At 38.2% G+C, this 14,886-nt stretch overlaps 2 protein-coding genes across 2 annotated transcripts; both read right to left on the bottom strand.

The window, feature by feature from the left end:
* Nucleotides 1-2,153: 2,153 nt before the first annotated feature.
* LOC6529473 lies at nt 2,154-2,499 on the bottom strand. Its single transcript, XM_002090439.4, has one exon. It carries the CDS (start codon nt 2,406-2,408, stop codon nt 2,220-2,222), a length of 189 nt encoding a protein of 62 aa, XP_002090475.1. The 5' UTR covers nt 2,409-2,499; the 3' UTR covers nt 2,154-2,219.
* Nucleotides 2,500-10,115: 7,616 nt separating this feature from the next.
* On the bottom strand, nt 10,116-11,219 carry LOC120321073. The gene has a single exon (XM_039372446.1). It carries the CDS (start codon nt 10,573-10,575, stop codon nt 10,363-10,365), a length of 213 nt encoding a protein of 70 aa, XP_039228380.1. The 5' UTR covers nt 10,576-11,219; the 3' UTR covers nt 10,116-10,362.
* Nucleotides 11,220-14,886: the final 3,667 nt, after the last annotated feature.

The raw sequence follows: 14,886 nt of genomic DNA, 5'->3' as shown, positions 1-14,886 counted from the left end.
ATGGGGGCGTGGCAATGAGAGCCATTAGATGGTACATCAACTGTACATTAACTTGTCTGTTTTTGTTTCATTAGCAAGGACAGCAAAGGGAAACACTTGGAAAAAAGCCCTCTTAAATATTAATCTTTATTTCAATTTATTTAGTTTTAATTAGCGTAGTTTCACTAAGCCCTTAACTAAAATAATTAACATTGAACATTCCGTTTAAATTACTGTTAAAATGTATAAATCAAAACAAATTAATAAATTCAAATAAAAAAGTTTTAAAAGTTTTTACATTTTAAAGTACAAAACTTCTTAAATTTAATTAAAAAATCTTATACATTTTTCAAGCCAGCTCTTTCCTAGTGTAGGTGACTTTGGAGGACTGGACTATATCCTGCGGCTTCTTAAGTCCCACGTCCTGGCAGCTTGACAGCGGCAGCCTCAGCTGAAGTTGCAACAGCAGGAGGCGACCACAAGCCTTTAACAATGGCCAGCAAGGACCAAAGGCGAAACCGAGGCAGAAATAATAGGGGACAAGGCGAAATTGAGAGAATGTTATTTGGCTTTTGCATATGGAACGAATGATGATGGCACCTTTAGTGGATTGCCTGAATATCGAGTGCGTATGAAAGATGAAACGCACGAGGCAAAAAGGAGCAATAAAATAACAAGAAATATGACCAATCGATTTATGGTGGTAGGTGCACCAAAAGTGCAAGGTAAACAAGCAATGAAAAGTATCTAAGGACGAAGAGCGTGGAAAGGTGGATCAACTTGCAATATACACAAGATATCCATAAATTTAATTCTTTGAGAGAAATCTATGATACATGTTATATTGAAGGACTCATGAATTACAGTTTATCATAGGAATGGGCCTAAAATAATGATCTAAGTTGTAATGATGTTAAGTTTATCGATTAACAATGAAAATGTAGCCTAATATAATTTGTTAATTAATTAAAACCCGTGTTGCAAAGTGACATTTCTAGCGGCCATCACTCAATTTCCCCCGAATATCACCTGAATTTCCACACACCACCCACTCTTTGGCTTTGTGCGTGTGACATATGCAAATATGTGTTTATGCAACGCTACCTTGACTTCGCTTTTCCCACTCCGCAGCATTCCTATTTTCCTCCGAAGAGTTGTGCATCCACAAATCAGGTCACGAATACCAAACATTACATTTCTAAAAGGATATAAAAACATATAGAGTCTTATAAATACTTATAATTTATAATTTAATTTATGGTCACAGAAAAACTTGTTCTTATATTGAACTTGATTTAGAAGGTTTTCTTAATAATTTTATAATTGTAAAACAACTACTATATATTTGGCCCCTTCTATATATGTTTGTTATAATCAAATACACTTGCACATCGGCAAAGGGAGGACCATAAAAGTTAAGTAAATACATATACACGATTCGGCTTACGCATGCCTGCCTGTCAGCCTCTTAATTATTGTTGGATGTTAAATGTTATTGCTGGTGATGTTATTGATATACGTGAAAATGTATATGTATGTACTCATATACATATCTGTGCCGCACACACGTAAATCAAAATGTTTGTAAGTTGAGTAAACAACATTGGAAATCAGTTATGTTTTACTGCATAATAAACTACCCAATAAATGACCCCGGTGACTTTTAACGCCAGTTCACTTTGTCCATAGCTTCGAAAAACGTGAATTTCGCTCCCATTTTTTTTTGCACTGTCCTTTTTTGTAATTTTTACGATAAATTGCGCGTGAATGATGCATAAATCAAACGGAGTTGAGGAATTTTATATACGAGCGTATATATGAGCTCTGTCAAATATATCGACCGAGTAAAAATTTACATAGCATCCGTTTTGGGTCCATCAAGCTATGATAAATATGTAGGTGCATGGTGATAGGAGGCGGCAGAAAAATATGCACATGCATTTTTAACAACGATTTAAGGATAAATTTCATGAAAATTGAGCTTGATGAATAAAAATATCAATTTGGATTGACGGAATTAAGGGATTTCATTTGAGAGACAACTCAGAGCGCTCTATATTTGAAGGCCAGTTCATGAATAACATATGACTCCTTAATGAATGTATTACGCGGTTGTTTTGGGTCCAACATTAATGTTTAATGTAATAAAGGGTTTTATTTAACAAAATCCGAACTATTTTTTAACATATTTACTTTTTATTTATGTCACATTAATTTAAAGTTGTCCAAATTTGGGGATATTATTCCGTCGGATCTATTCGCTCCCGATTTATATGAAAGTAGGCCAGAAAAAGCACGAAGACGGCCAGTCCGACGAGTCCGCACCAAAAGCCAAAGGATCCGCAGTTGAAGCCATCCCGGTATACCTCGCAAATGTCCCCGCCAACAATCAGATTCAGCTTATCCTTGACGCCAGGTGATCCAGCCATGGAATATTTTTCCGGTTCCCCAAATTAGAGCCACAAATTTTTAAATGTTCCAAAAGGCCGAGAGTAATTTGTGGGCCACAGGCTCCTGGGATTAGGATTGGGATATTCCGTGCCTCCTCGAAAAAGTACGCTAACCATGATGAATCATCATGGAGGGCAACAGGATATGCCTGCAACGTAATTGAATTTAGTGCTAATGATGGCATTGACGATAGCACATAATATTCGACATTAATTCAAGCAGACATTAATTGATTGATTATTTGATTGCATTATTGTCAATATTACAATTGCAATTTGGTCGCTCCGCTTCAACGGGTCGTCCTGTGTATCTGTATCCTTGATGTCAGTGGAGCCCGACACATTCGCGATATTGAATGTTTGTCGTCGGCCAACAACATTGATAATAATAATTTAGCACAATTTACACGATGACAGCCATAATTAAACGATGCAATTGTGCCTCCAAATAGCAGTCGAATGTATATCCTTGAAATGGGGCTTAAAAATTCGCTGTTGGGTCTAAAAAATCGATTTAACCAGGCATGAGATATTTTTTAAAATTATGAAAGAACTCCTTAAATAAGTATTTTAGTTACCAATGTATTCGCAAGCCACCACAAATTCATTATAGTACAGATTTCACCTGTTTTCCATTCCTTTTCATGTTAATTCACTGGCTTCACAGTAGCAGGTGAATATTTGACCTAAGAGCCAGATAAAACTTACGTTTTGCTAAAGAAAAGACGAGGGAAATATTTAATTTACATTTAACTTTCTGCCGACCCTTTCCACAATTATGTGGCCCAAGGAGATTCTAAGCGAAATTTTGGCGCCCTGCAATTATACAAAAATTCCTCTTGGTCTCGTTTCCTTCTCGTATTGCATTATTCATGGGCCGGGGCTAAGCAAATTAAAAGCCAGCTTCCCAGCCCAGCTGGCCAAATAATTGTTTGAAGTTCGCTCTTGGCCTGGCCTGTAATCTGCCGCAGTTTTGGCCACTAATTTCGCCCTGAGACAAAACCGCCTACCGAAAAGAGTACTCCGCAAGCACTAAGCTCAATTGAAATTACTTTTGGGATAGGGAGGCACTAAGGAAGACTGCTCGAAATGCCGCAGAGTAATTGAAATATTGGCAGCGAGCTCAACTCGTAAATTATGCAGTCGAATCCAAGCATAAAAAAACGAGAAAATACTCACAACATTTCGCTGTGTAAACTAAAGATAGGGAAAGAGCCAACTTTTCCTGAGATTCCCTTTAATTTATAATTTATCAGTTTTGCTTTTGAAGCTGTTTTGGCTGCCCAACAAGAAAACTTTGATTGCGGTAATTAGCAAATTGTGCAACTCTCTCAAGGTCCACGCCCCCTTTTTCTTTTTCTACCTGGGAGGCAAGCAAATACCAGTGTAAAGTTTGAGTGAAAGTGTACATGTTAAACTGCATTACAACATTTAATTAGATACTTAACTAAAAGAAGCTAAAGTTCCTATTGGCTTGGAAGTGTGGTATTTAAAAGTATGCTACAAATTACAAAAATTATGTTTACAAAACCTTTATAATTGACTTGACTTTTATTTATTCTATCGTATTAATGTTGCCTTACATATTCCATATTATAGCTAAACTATCTTTCGAGTTACATTTTATTTTCGGTCGGGACGTGGGAGTTCAACTAAAGTAGTGTGAAAAGGGTAAGCTGGGTAAACCAATTTGCACAGGGTCCCTACATATCTGCCTGAATATATGTATATCGCACAATGAAATTGCCTATGTGGCAATATAGTTTCCTGCCATACAGCTACTGCAGCAGGGAGCATCAATTTTGTTCCCCTTCACCCAGGTTTTGTTATTGTTACTTCGAGGCTGCCACAATCCGATGCCCAACCCCTGCTGCTTTTTTGCCAGGTAAAAACCTAAGCTAAGCAAACATACAAAAAAGTGTTAGTATGCTCAACGCGACTTTCGCCACCACATAACCACATCTCCCACCCAGACGCATCGTTCTGGCCATCACAAAATGTCCTTTTAGTAAAGGACATATACACACAAGCGTATGTAAAAATTTTCGACGTGATGTAAATTTCTATTGAATGCTGAATGGGCAGAAAAAAAAGCTTTAATGGTCTTTTGGGTAGCCAAAGCGAATGGGAGATCCGGAATACAGGATCCCGGACAAAAGACCAGGAACCGAAGGCCCATCAGAATGGTCGACATTTGAATGAATTGTCGTTGAAATCGGTTGACCAGGTGATACCGTGCGGTTGGGCACCCAACACTCTTCTACATATGCCAACTGTTTGACAGCCTGATTATTTGCTGAATAATAACCAGGAATCAAACTGAAAGCTTGCAGTTTGAGATGAGGTCAAGAATACGAGGATGGGATTTTGGAAGCAAATAAAGATACGTTTTCTGATTGTCTAGTCTAATTTCAAATTCCAAAACGCTTTTGTTGGGAGAGCCAATTTACAATTTACAAAGTCAACCACTTATAAAGCTAATACATATTTAATTTAGAAGAACTGTTTTTTTCGATTTAAATTTCACTTATAATGTACAGATATCCCACTGAAGCAATAGCCCATATAATTTTGATTATTAATATTATATTAATTGTTTAAATACACATAACAAACCCATCAAATATGGCATTCGTTTCTGAAACACTGACATAATACCATTCAAAATAAGAGCATTAGGCATTCAACCGACTTAAATGATGAACAAAAACACATGTCGGCAAATCTATCAATGCCAAAACAGACCAATCAATTTATCCGATTTTGCCGCCGACACTTTTCCCATTTCCATCACTTAAAAAGCACTTTAAACCATTTACGTTTTGTCATAATTGCAAATTCCGTTATCAGATCATCACGAATAAACACAGACACTGGCACACAGGAAACATGACCTTTATCAAATCAAACTTAATTCCCATGAAATACGCATCAGCGGCGTGCAACATCGTTGACCTTGCGCTTCATGCAAAGCAGCATAAAACTGAAAACCAGTGGAAATTCCACACAACAACAGCACGAATAAATCGAGAGATAGGGCAAGAAATAAAACACAGCGTGACATGTCATTATTGGGACTTTGACAGGCAAATTCCAAAATTCAAATATTCCAAATCGGGATCAGTGTTCGTGTGTATTTTGTGGAACTCGGGGAAAATATTTGAATATGTATGGTGAATTGTACTTTTGCATAATTTGGCATGTAAAACATTTACAACAACAATGCAAAGCGAGATGAAAAACGTGCTGTTGGGTCAGAGGGGAAAATTATGGAAATATTGCATCATGTGCCGCATGCCTGGAAAATTGTGCGGCTTTTCTATTTTGATTGCAGTTGATTGTTGTTTCGAACATAATACCCTGGTGATTGTGCCTACCCCATCGCGCATCGAGTGTTTTCCCTCTTTTTCTGTAAAATAGAATTTCAAAGTGCATTAACTAAGGAGCAAATAAGTTGGCGGAAGTCAGGCGCTTTAAATATTATTTAAATATTATATTATATTAAGGTATCAAGCATTTTTAACACTTCCTTGTATGCGATTGCCCTCGAATATCGGAGTACTACGGGCTTTGCACGTACTTAGACATCTTGTATTGGGGCTGCATTATAATTATACACATTGTACACATGCATGAAAAATAAGAAGTAATATCAAATATGGATTGCACTCATGCAGCAGTGGTTCGGTTTTTTACCTGCCCCACGGCGAGCTCGTTGTTTATGTTTTGGTGTCAGGGAGCAAAGTGCAGTCGCTTCTGTATGCAAATGTGCCAAGTTTAGAATGCGATTTCGAGTGTTTTGCCTGCTTGGGTAAAATGGCGCCCATAGCCATAAATCCAAGTAGTAGTCATTAAAGTAAGACTACAAATGTGTCTTACTGACGTGCATTGATTTTAAGAATTTTTAATGATAAAATCGACAAAATTGTATAGTTTTTGTGTTCCGTATAAAGCTTTACGCATGTGAAACGCACCTTCAATGCCTTTTTACCTCAGCTTGTTGTCAGCTTGCTTACACATTTATCTTGTGCAAACATTTTGTTGTCATATTTATTTATCAACGAGCACCCGAATGCGGCAAACTTCTTTGGCGTCGTCTCAAAACAGCGTAACAAAATATAATTCCATTCTCCCCAAAATTTATGTCAGCTTAGATACATACATATGTACTGCTCATATAAGCAAATGTGGAAAATCAGTATGAAATCTCCGGAAAAGTATGTGCACTTCTTCACAAAATTGAAGACGAACATCTTGGCTTAAAGTTGTCTTCAGGCTTTTGTTTATTTCAATAAAAAAGCAATTTATAAAACCAGGTTCGCCTGATCTGCGACCCAAGTTCCCGTTCCCCACCACTCGCCCACCTGAGTTATGCAAATATCTTTGGCGCAACCGAAAAGTGCGTCTGTCATATGGGTCATAAAAGACACTTTTTATTGCTCATTCGACAATATGGCTGCACCCAGGGCTCGCCTTTTTTGATGCCAAATCTAAATAATTTGGCAATTTCGTGCTGATTTTATTACAAGCCACAAAAGGGCAGACATTAAAAGGTACCTTAAAAAAATAATAGCCAGCCAAGAACGCAAGTTCCTACGAAGCCTTGACATGCCGATAAGGTTTGATTAAAAATGTCCAATGTCATACATGGCGTATGAGCAATCTGTATCAAGTGCAGGGTAAACAAAAAGAACATTGTGGAAATTTGTTTAACAAAGGTTTGGGCGCTGTCAAGAATACAGGATACATATACAAACTAATAACGATTTCTTATAGTTTTTAAGCAATGTAAATAAGAAAATATAAACACAAAGGCGCAACTAATTTGTTGTCTATTTTAAATTTAAATTATTGTGTTCTTCATGCTAATATTATTCACACTCTCATCACTCTTCATTAAAATCTAACTTTGGCTTATCCTTATTTAAGAGACATTGATAAACAAAGCTTTTTAAAATTTCCATTTTATAGAAGATAAAAATACGAGTACATTCTAGGAAGTCCTTCTCAAGTGACTTTTCATCCTACACTTCTTTTTTATTTTGTATCCAAAACTTTTCCCCATCCGACTGATTAAACTTTGCTACTACACTTCACTGAAGTGCACGACAAGATGGAAGAAGAACTGCATGCGGTTGACTTAATTGCAGACATAAATTTATGCCGATGGGCTACATGAATACCTGAGGCAAAATACTAAAACTTTTTTGGAAAAAAGAAATTTAAATATTATTTTTAGCAAGTGCATCTTTGTAGTGGAAAACTGTTTAATTTGTATGCCGTTTAACTAGCAAGGTTCAAACAAATTGAATGCACAAAAGAACACTTTTCAATGATATTTCTTTTTAATTATAAAATAACTTTTAGACATGTTTTTTTGTTTTGTCCAACAGGCTGGACAGGAATAACAAGTGGCATTGTTACAGCACTCTGTATCTCTGTATCTGGTCGCAATTGATGGCCATGCCGTGTAATTAGCCACAAATTGTTTAGGCCCAGTTGAACAGGACACATTCGCAGGACGGAGAAGGGATACATACATGGAGACGGTGATAAAAGGGAGGAGGGAGATGGGAGTCGGGAAATGACACGAATGGAGCGGAAACCGAAATTTGTGTGCGCAAAACCAAAAGATGACACAATTTTGGGTTCCACTAAAGTGCTTTGGCCTGGGCAAGTATTTTTCGAACCAGAGATGAGCAAGTGAGCTTAAATAATGTAAAAATCGAAGAGTTAAAAAAAGGAATTCATTAAAAAGTATGTACTTTCTAAAATAGAAAATATAGAATACATAAATCACGAGTATTAGTTTATGTACTGAAATTTCACTCACGTGGTCAACTCCAGAGTGCATGTTAATCCTCTTCCCACTTCTCACTTTGGCCCTCTGCCGTTTCAGCCGCATATCCACCGCCGCAATGAAGCTGGCTTGTCCTGGCAAATTAAATCCTTTTTTTTAATACTTAAGTTTTTATATTACACTATTTATTAAAGTATGAGCTATAGTTCAAATTACAGTTTGAACTGAAAAGCAAAATTTACAATAATGAAAACAGCGCACCCTTTTCGAGCATAGAATTTGAACCCCAATTTTTGCTATACTGTTCACGAAAGCCTTACGAGATTAAAATTTTGCACATGACTCTGATATAATATTAAATATAAAACAATTTTTGGTATCCAATGAAAATATTTTTGGTCTTCTGCTCTGGCTGGGAAGTGGAGGAAAAATTGCTAATAAATTGCATTGAAATGTTGCGCATACGCAACGTGGCACAAGCGAAAGACAAACAAGTTTGCTCTCCGGCCACATCCTTGTATCCTTCGTCCTGTCTGTCTCTATGTGTGCGTAACAGGTGCAGTGTGAACAGCAGAAGATGGAGAGGAGATAGAAACTGAGTTTTGTTGCCGTCTCGACTGCTGCTGCTTTTGCTGTTGATGCTGCCACAACTCAATTTATTTCAACATGTACTTTTGCAACAATGAATTTCACTTTAGTTGCTAATGGATTTCGCATAGAAGGAAGTCGGGCTACAGTAGTAGTAGCTGTACACTGGAAGAAAAAACATAATTTCCGAAAAGATAGCATTTTTAAATTTAATTTAATTAAATTACCCCAAAACCTAAATTACGATATAGATATTATTCAATCCATTTTGAAATTATCATTGGTATTTAGGTAAATAGAAAAACATGTCTTCAGAACATCTTAAAATTATTTTAAGGGAGCTCATTTTCCCCAGTGTTCTGCGTGGGTGTGTTGGCATCAGTAGTAGTGCCCGATTGCCTCCTCGTAAGGGTTGATTTTTTTCGGGTCAGCTGCTAAGGAACGACGTCGAGTCCTTGTCCTTTCGCTCCTGTCTTCGGTGTCCTCGTGTCTGCGGTAATGCATTTTGTTTGCTCGGCTGCAGCAACGCACCCACAATGACAAATGAAAGTTGACGCACTGCCTTATTGAGACAAACGAGGAGGGGCTATAGAAAGGACGACGGGTACACATAAGTGCTGCCTCTTCTGCTCCGGCTATAATCATGCAAATTTACGAAAGATTGCCACAAAATGAGCACTTTCCCAATCCTGTAGCAGAGTAATTAGAAATGCACCGAAGGAATAAGAATTGGAATGGTCCCAGAGGCAAGACTGCTTTCACCAATTTCTCGTCTATTTTTTCTTTTGCCTGCAGGAGAACACTTAATTAATTTTCTTTTAAATTACATTTGCCTGGACACTTGTATCAACATTGTCCTGCCATTGTCCTATCCACGACTGATGCTCATTTCGAAGCCGCCAGACCGGCATTCAATTCATTGTTGACTCGATAGAGTAAACTCAGCTCCAGCTCCTGTTTCTGGTCTTATTTCGTTGCTGAAACAGCAACAATTGCATTTGCATAGTCTGCAAGCACATTGTTCTTGCAGCTAAGGACACTTGAAGTTGTCTTAGTTTCTGTTTCAGGCTCCCTGCCATTTGCCCCAAAATTCAGTTAACAATTGCGTATTACATGGTTGGCAATTTCGATTGCATCGGTGTGGGTTAAGCTAAGAAAGGATAATAAATTCAGCTGGAAAAATAAATGTTTGCCGAATTTCTGCAATAGGCTTTGGGGGACTTTAAATACAAGCCCGGTTCAATTCAGTTCAATTGAATCCATTATGGAGAAAGGAAAGAGAACTAAAATCGAAGATATACACGTATAGACTTTTATTACTTTAAAGAAATCTAAAAACCGTGAACAATGACTAAGTTTAGGTTCCGATCGATAGCCGCATGTTTGTCATAGTAGGTTATAATTTCTAAGCTTAGTTCCGTAATTTGCACAATCATTAAACGTTTATAGTCCGCAATTAATTGAATTAATAGCACACTCACTGCAAAGCTCTCCCCTCCGCTGCATTTAATTTTCACCCATTTTGGGAGACAATTTCAGTGCATTTCACTGCGGGATATTCATCAGACCGCAGTTTCCGCTTGTTGCTCTCCAGGTGATTTCCCCTCCATTCCGGTCTCTTACCGTTGTTATTGTTGTTGTTGCTGTTGCTTGTGTGTGGCAGGAACCACTTTTGCTGTTGCTGTTACTGTTGTAGTTGCTATTGCTATTGCTTTTGCTATTGCTGGTTGGTGGCGACTCCTTAGTTACACATGACATGTGTCAGGTGCAATCAAATACGGTTTCAAAGCTTAAACGCTTTTGGCGCAATGCGTGAGAATTTCAAACGGTTTTCCGTTGCCACAGGAGCAGTTGCCTCACGTGTGGATACTTCACCCCACCCCACTTCAATATTTACTTTTGTGGCATTGCTTACTAATTGAATTTATGTAGAAAATTTTGAAACAAAAGTTTGTTTGCCTCGAAGGAGGCGGAATGTGGCGAAAGGAGCTTGCTAAAAGGTGGGATTTCGAAGAACAGGCACCACATGTGTGCGATTGAAATCAATTTTTGGCAGTCGCTGCCCTGCCATCCCTTGCGTTTCTCGCTTTCTTGCCACATTTTCACTGCTTTTCTTTGGGGTTTCCCTCTTCTAGCGAGGACATTTTAAAACAATTTGCTCGCCTAATTTCGAGACATGTAAAGTTTTTTAATTGTGTACAAATTGGCAACAATTTCAAGGGAGCAAAACGAGAATACCACAGAGACAAACTTATCTCGACCCTTAAATACTGAGTAATGTCTAACACATTAATATATTTACTTAGATAATGAAAAGGAAAAATTAAAGAAAATCCTACATGGCCCATAGAATAATTGCCAAACGCATTGAAAAACCCCATTTATTTCCCTTATCTCATGTGTTTACATTTAATTCTAAACGTGCATGGAAATCATATACCCCACAAATTTCCCATCGAAAGACGAGACACCGAGAGACATCGGAAAGTCGTTGCCAAATTAGGCGTCACATGTTGCACTTCTCAGCCTGCCATAATTGCTTCTAATTAAAATGCGAAACCCGGCACGAAACTGAGGAGAAGTGCCAAGCATTCAATTCGAGGGAAAGTTTCCCAATTTGGCTGCACTTATTCGAGGGACTCATGTGACTTAATATAAATTTATGTTCAAGCGTTGCGACTGAGAAAAATACTAATTTGCACTTGGGAAATGTGAGAAATGTGTGGGTGAGAAAACCGCAAAAGGGAGGTATGTCCTTGTGTTAAATGGGATTTTTATGCAACACCAAGCTGACCACAAGATGCTGCTCACACACACACACACTCCCCCTCAGATTGTGGCTTCAACACACGACTCCTGAAGGATTCTATTGCCGTAAAGCTCATTATGGACCCGAGGAAATTGCATCTAACGCTTAATTAATGCTCGGCTTACAGCATGCGTCAACAGACATCAAAAGCATTATTTTCCGGCTGACATTGTTATGGTTCTTAGTTTCCACTGCACTTCATCCCACCACAACCCCTCCACTTTCCATGTTTACCCCACTTGCCAATTGTAAACACAGTCTAGAGTCAACTTTTGTGGCTTGACGTGTTTGCGAGTGCGTTAGATTAAGCTTGACTGAAGCTGGGAAAAGAGCAAAACAAATATGAACAGGGAGTTGGGTAACTGCAAAATAAATTGCAGTTTTGAAAGTGGAATAGTTCCCTAGTTGAAAATGAATTAGCATTACCAAGACCAATTCAATAAGGGAATCTGTACAACTGAATGGCGGAAGACCTACAAGGAAAGTAAATAAGAATAGTTTCGAGTTAATGGGTAATTTTCACATCGGAATATCATTTTAATATTTAAATATTATTATTAAAACGTTTACTTCACAAAAAGGACACGGCACGTATCTAAAAAATATTACGAATTAATAAGCAAGTTATCAGTCCACAATTTAATTTGTAAGAAATCAGCAATATCTTTATCTTCAGAAATAAAGTCAAATATTAATCATTTTACTAGTTCCTACATTGCCGTGTGGACTTCAGATTTATCCAAGTTGAAATGTCCTTGCAGTGTCCTCATGCTGATACTGATGATGATGACGATGACTTGGCTGCAGTGACTTGGCGATGGCTTCTGGGCCTCACTTCCACTTAAACTTAGCGGTGAAGTCGGCCTCGCAAGTGAAAACCCTATGGGCAGGGTGTTTTGGTGTTGGGTGGGGTGGGAAGGAACGTAGGGGTTTCATGTAAAGTGTGTCATTGAGGCAAGGGATTGGTCTGAAATGAGAGGACGAGTTGAACAGAGCATGTCCTTGCCGTCGTATGAACTTTTAATTTACAGCTGTGCCTCCTTCTTTTTGCCACCTTTTTTCTCCGTTGATTTAATTTATTATGCAAATGTTTGCGCAGGCAAGACATCAAGTTGCTCTCGCTTGCCTTTCTTCGTATCATCATAATTTAAGCTACCGAAAAAATGTAGACGAAGAATTTTTTGGTAATAGTCGACTGGAACGTATACTGCAAAATTTGCAAGCATAATTTTAATTGAAACAAGAGAGAACGCTAAAGTCGAGTTCCCCGACTATCTGATACCCGTTACTCAGCTAGTGTAAGTGCGAAGGACAGTTTTTGGCGGTTTGTGGGCGTTAGAGTGGGCGTGGCCAAAAGTTTTTTGGCAAATAGATAGAAATTTACAAGACTAATACAAAAATGAAAAAATATCAAAACATTTTTCAAAAGTGTGGGCGTGGCAGCTTTGGGCGGTTTGTGGGCGTTAGAGTGGGCGTGGCAAAAAGTTTTTTTGCAAATCGATAGAAATTTACAAGGCCAATGCAAAAATGAAAAAATATTAAAACATTTTTCAAAAATGTGGGCGTGGCAGTTTTTGGCGGTTTGTGGGCGTTAGAGTGGGCGTGGCAACCTGAATCGACAAACTTGCGCTGCGTCTATGTCCCTGGAGTCTGTATACTTAATCTAAACTTTCTAGCTTTTGTAGTTCCTGAGATCTCGACGTTCATACGGACGGACAGACGGACAGACGGACGGACAGACGGACATGGCCAGATCGACTCGGCTACTGATCCTGATCAAGAATATATATACTTTATATGGTCGGAAACGCTTCCTTCTGCCTGTTACATTCTTTTCAACGAATCTAGTATACCCTTTTACTCTACGAGTAACGGGTATAAAAAAAATCTATTAAGCTGTCATGGCTGATTGAGACTATTTAAATTTGAATTTTAAATATTACGAAATTAACTTTCCAAAACAAACAAAATACATATTCCAATTTTGTTTTCATCAATTTTGTCAACATTTCTTTCGGTAGCTATATACCTCTTAAAAGGGAAACTCAAGCTGGCGCCTAAGTGAGGGCCACAACAAATGACGGCAATGTCAAAATTTTCTCACCTCGATTTTTCATCTCATTTAGAGAAGCCGTAAGACGAAGGCATGTTTGTGTGCTCACTTGTGTTTGTGTTCGGGTTTATCAGTCACATAATGCCAGCATGCTGACATCATAACTTATAACTTGATAAATAACTATATGTGTTATCCCTCTTATCCCTTTTTCGGGAGCTCCCTTTGCAGACAAATGACTTGACTGAAAGCAAGACCCTGAAAATAAGGGGGTGGAAATGAGGGGGTGGGAATGAGGGGGTGGGAATGAGGGGGTGGAAAAATATTTATCCCTCTGTCAGAGTGTGTGTGTTAAGTTTATCCCCATCTTTCTTTGTCTGGAGCGTTTTTCAGCTTTTTTGGCTGTTTGATATTCAGTTACAAGGCTTCATCATCTTTTAGGCTCATTTGTTGATTCATCGTTCTCATCTTTAGTTTCGTAATTACTCGGATAAAATTTAAGTTCAAAAATATATGCAAAATATTGAAAAACGTCTAGAGTAATTGAAAGTGTCGGTATAATAAATGCAGTATTTCAGTTAAAGATAAATATTTCCTCAACCTATTTAACCTGCTCAGTTAAATTTTCCTGCGCTCGTTGATGCGTGGTGGAGAAGTTCAGAGCCAGACAACGTGACGTATGATCGTTGGCATGATATGTGACCACAATGAACTCAACCTTGCCTTTTCAACACCCAGTCCAACCCCATCGCACAGCCTTTTTACTCGCTTTCCACCCTTCAGCGGCACATGCCACGAATGTGAATAAAGTTTGAAAAATATTTTACACATCAGCTTTGGACATGCCGAGCTAAAAACAGGTTGCACATGCAGTTAAAGTCCTCAGGCATCCTTCAACACAAACAAACGGCCAACACGTACGCATACTCTTGCTTGAACGTGTATGAGTGCTTCTACAGAATTCTATGTATTTCAAACTGAGTGCATTATATCAGTTTTATGTGGGCTAGTACCTCCAAATGGATACGATTAGGTTAATTCATGCGAAAGTAAAAAGTAATGGTTGATAGACATAAGGTTTAAGCTGTACCAGACTAGCCAACATCAGACAAAAAAGAATGAACAATACTGTATTTCTAATGCGAAAATAGTTCATTTGAGACCGAGTGAAAGTCTTCTGGTTGAGATCTGGCAGCAAAGTTTAAAT

The sequence above is a fragment of the Drosophila yakuba genome, chromosome 2R (genome assembly GCF_016746365.2).
Source record: "Drosophila yakuba strain Tai18E2 chromosome 2R, Prin_Dyak_Tai18E2_2.1, whole genome shotgun sequence".
Classification (NCBI taxonomy): Eukaryota; Metazoa; Arthropoda; class Insecta; order Diptera; family Drosophilidae; genus Drosophila; species Drosophila yakuba.
Note: the sequence above shows the minus strand (reverse complement) of the source record. Positions and strands in the feature narration are given on the sequence as shown.

Excerpts from the sequence above, each read along its gene's own strand:
- LOC120321073 (XM_039372446.1), bottom strand. The coding sequence starts at position 10,575 with ATGTCATGTGTAACTAAGGAGTCGCCACCAACCAGCAATAGCAAAAGC.
- LOC6529473 (XM_002090439.4), bottom strand. The coding sequence starts at position 2,408 with ATGGCTGGATCACCTGGCGTCAAGGATAAGCTGAATCTGATTGTTGGC.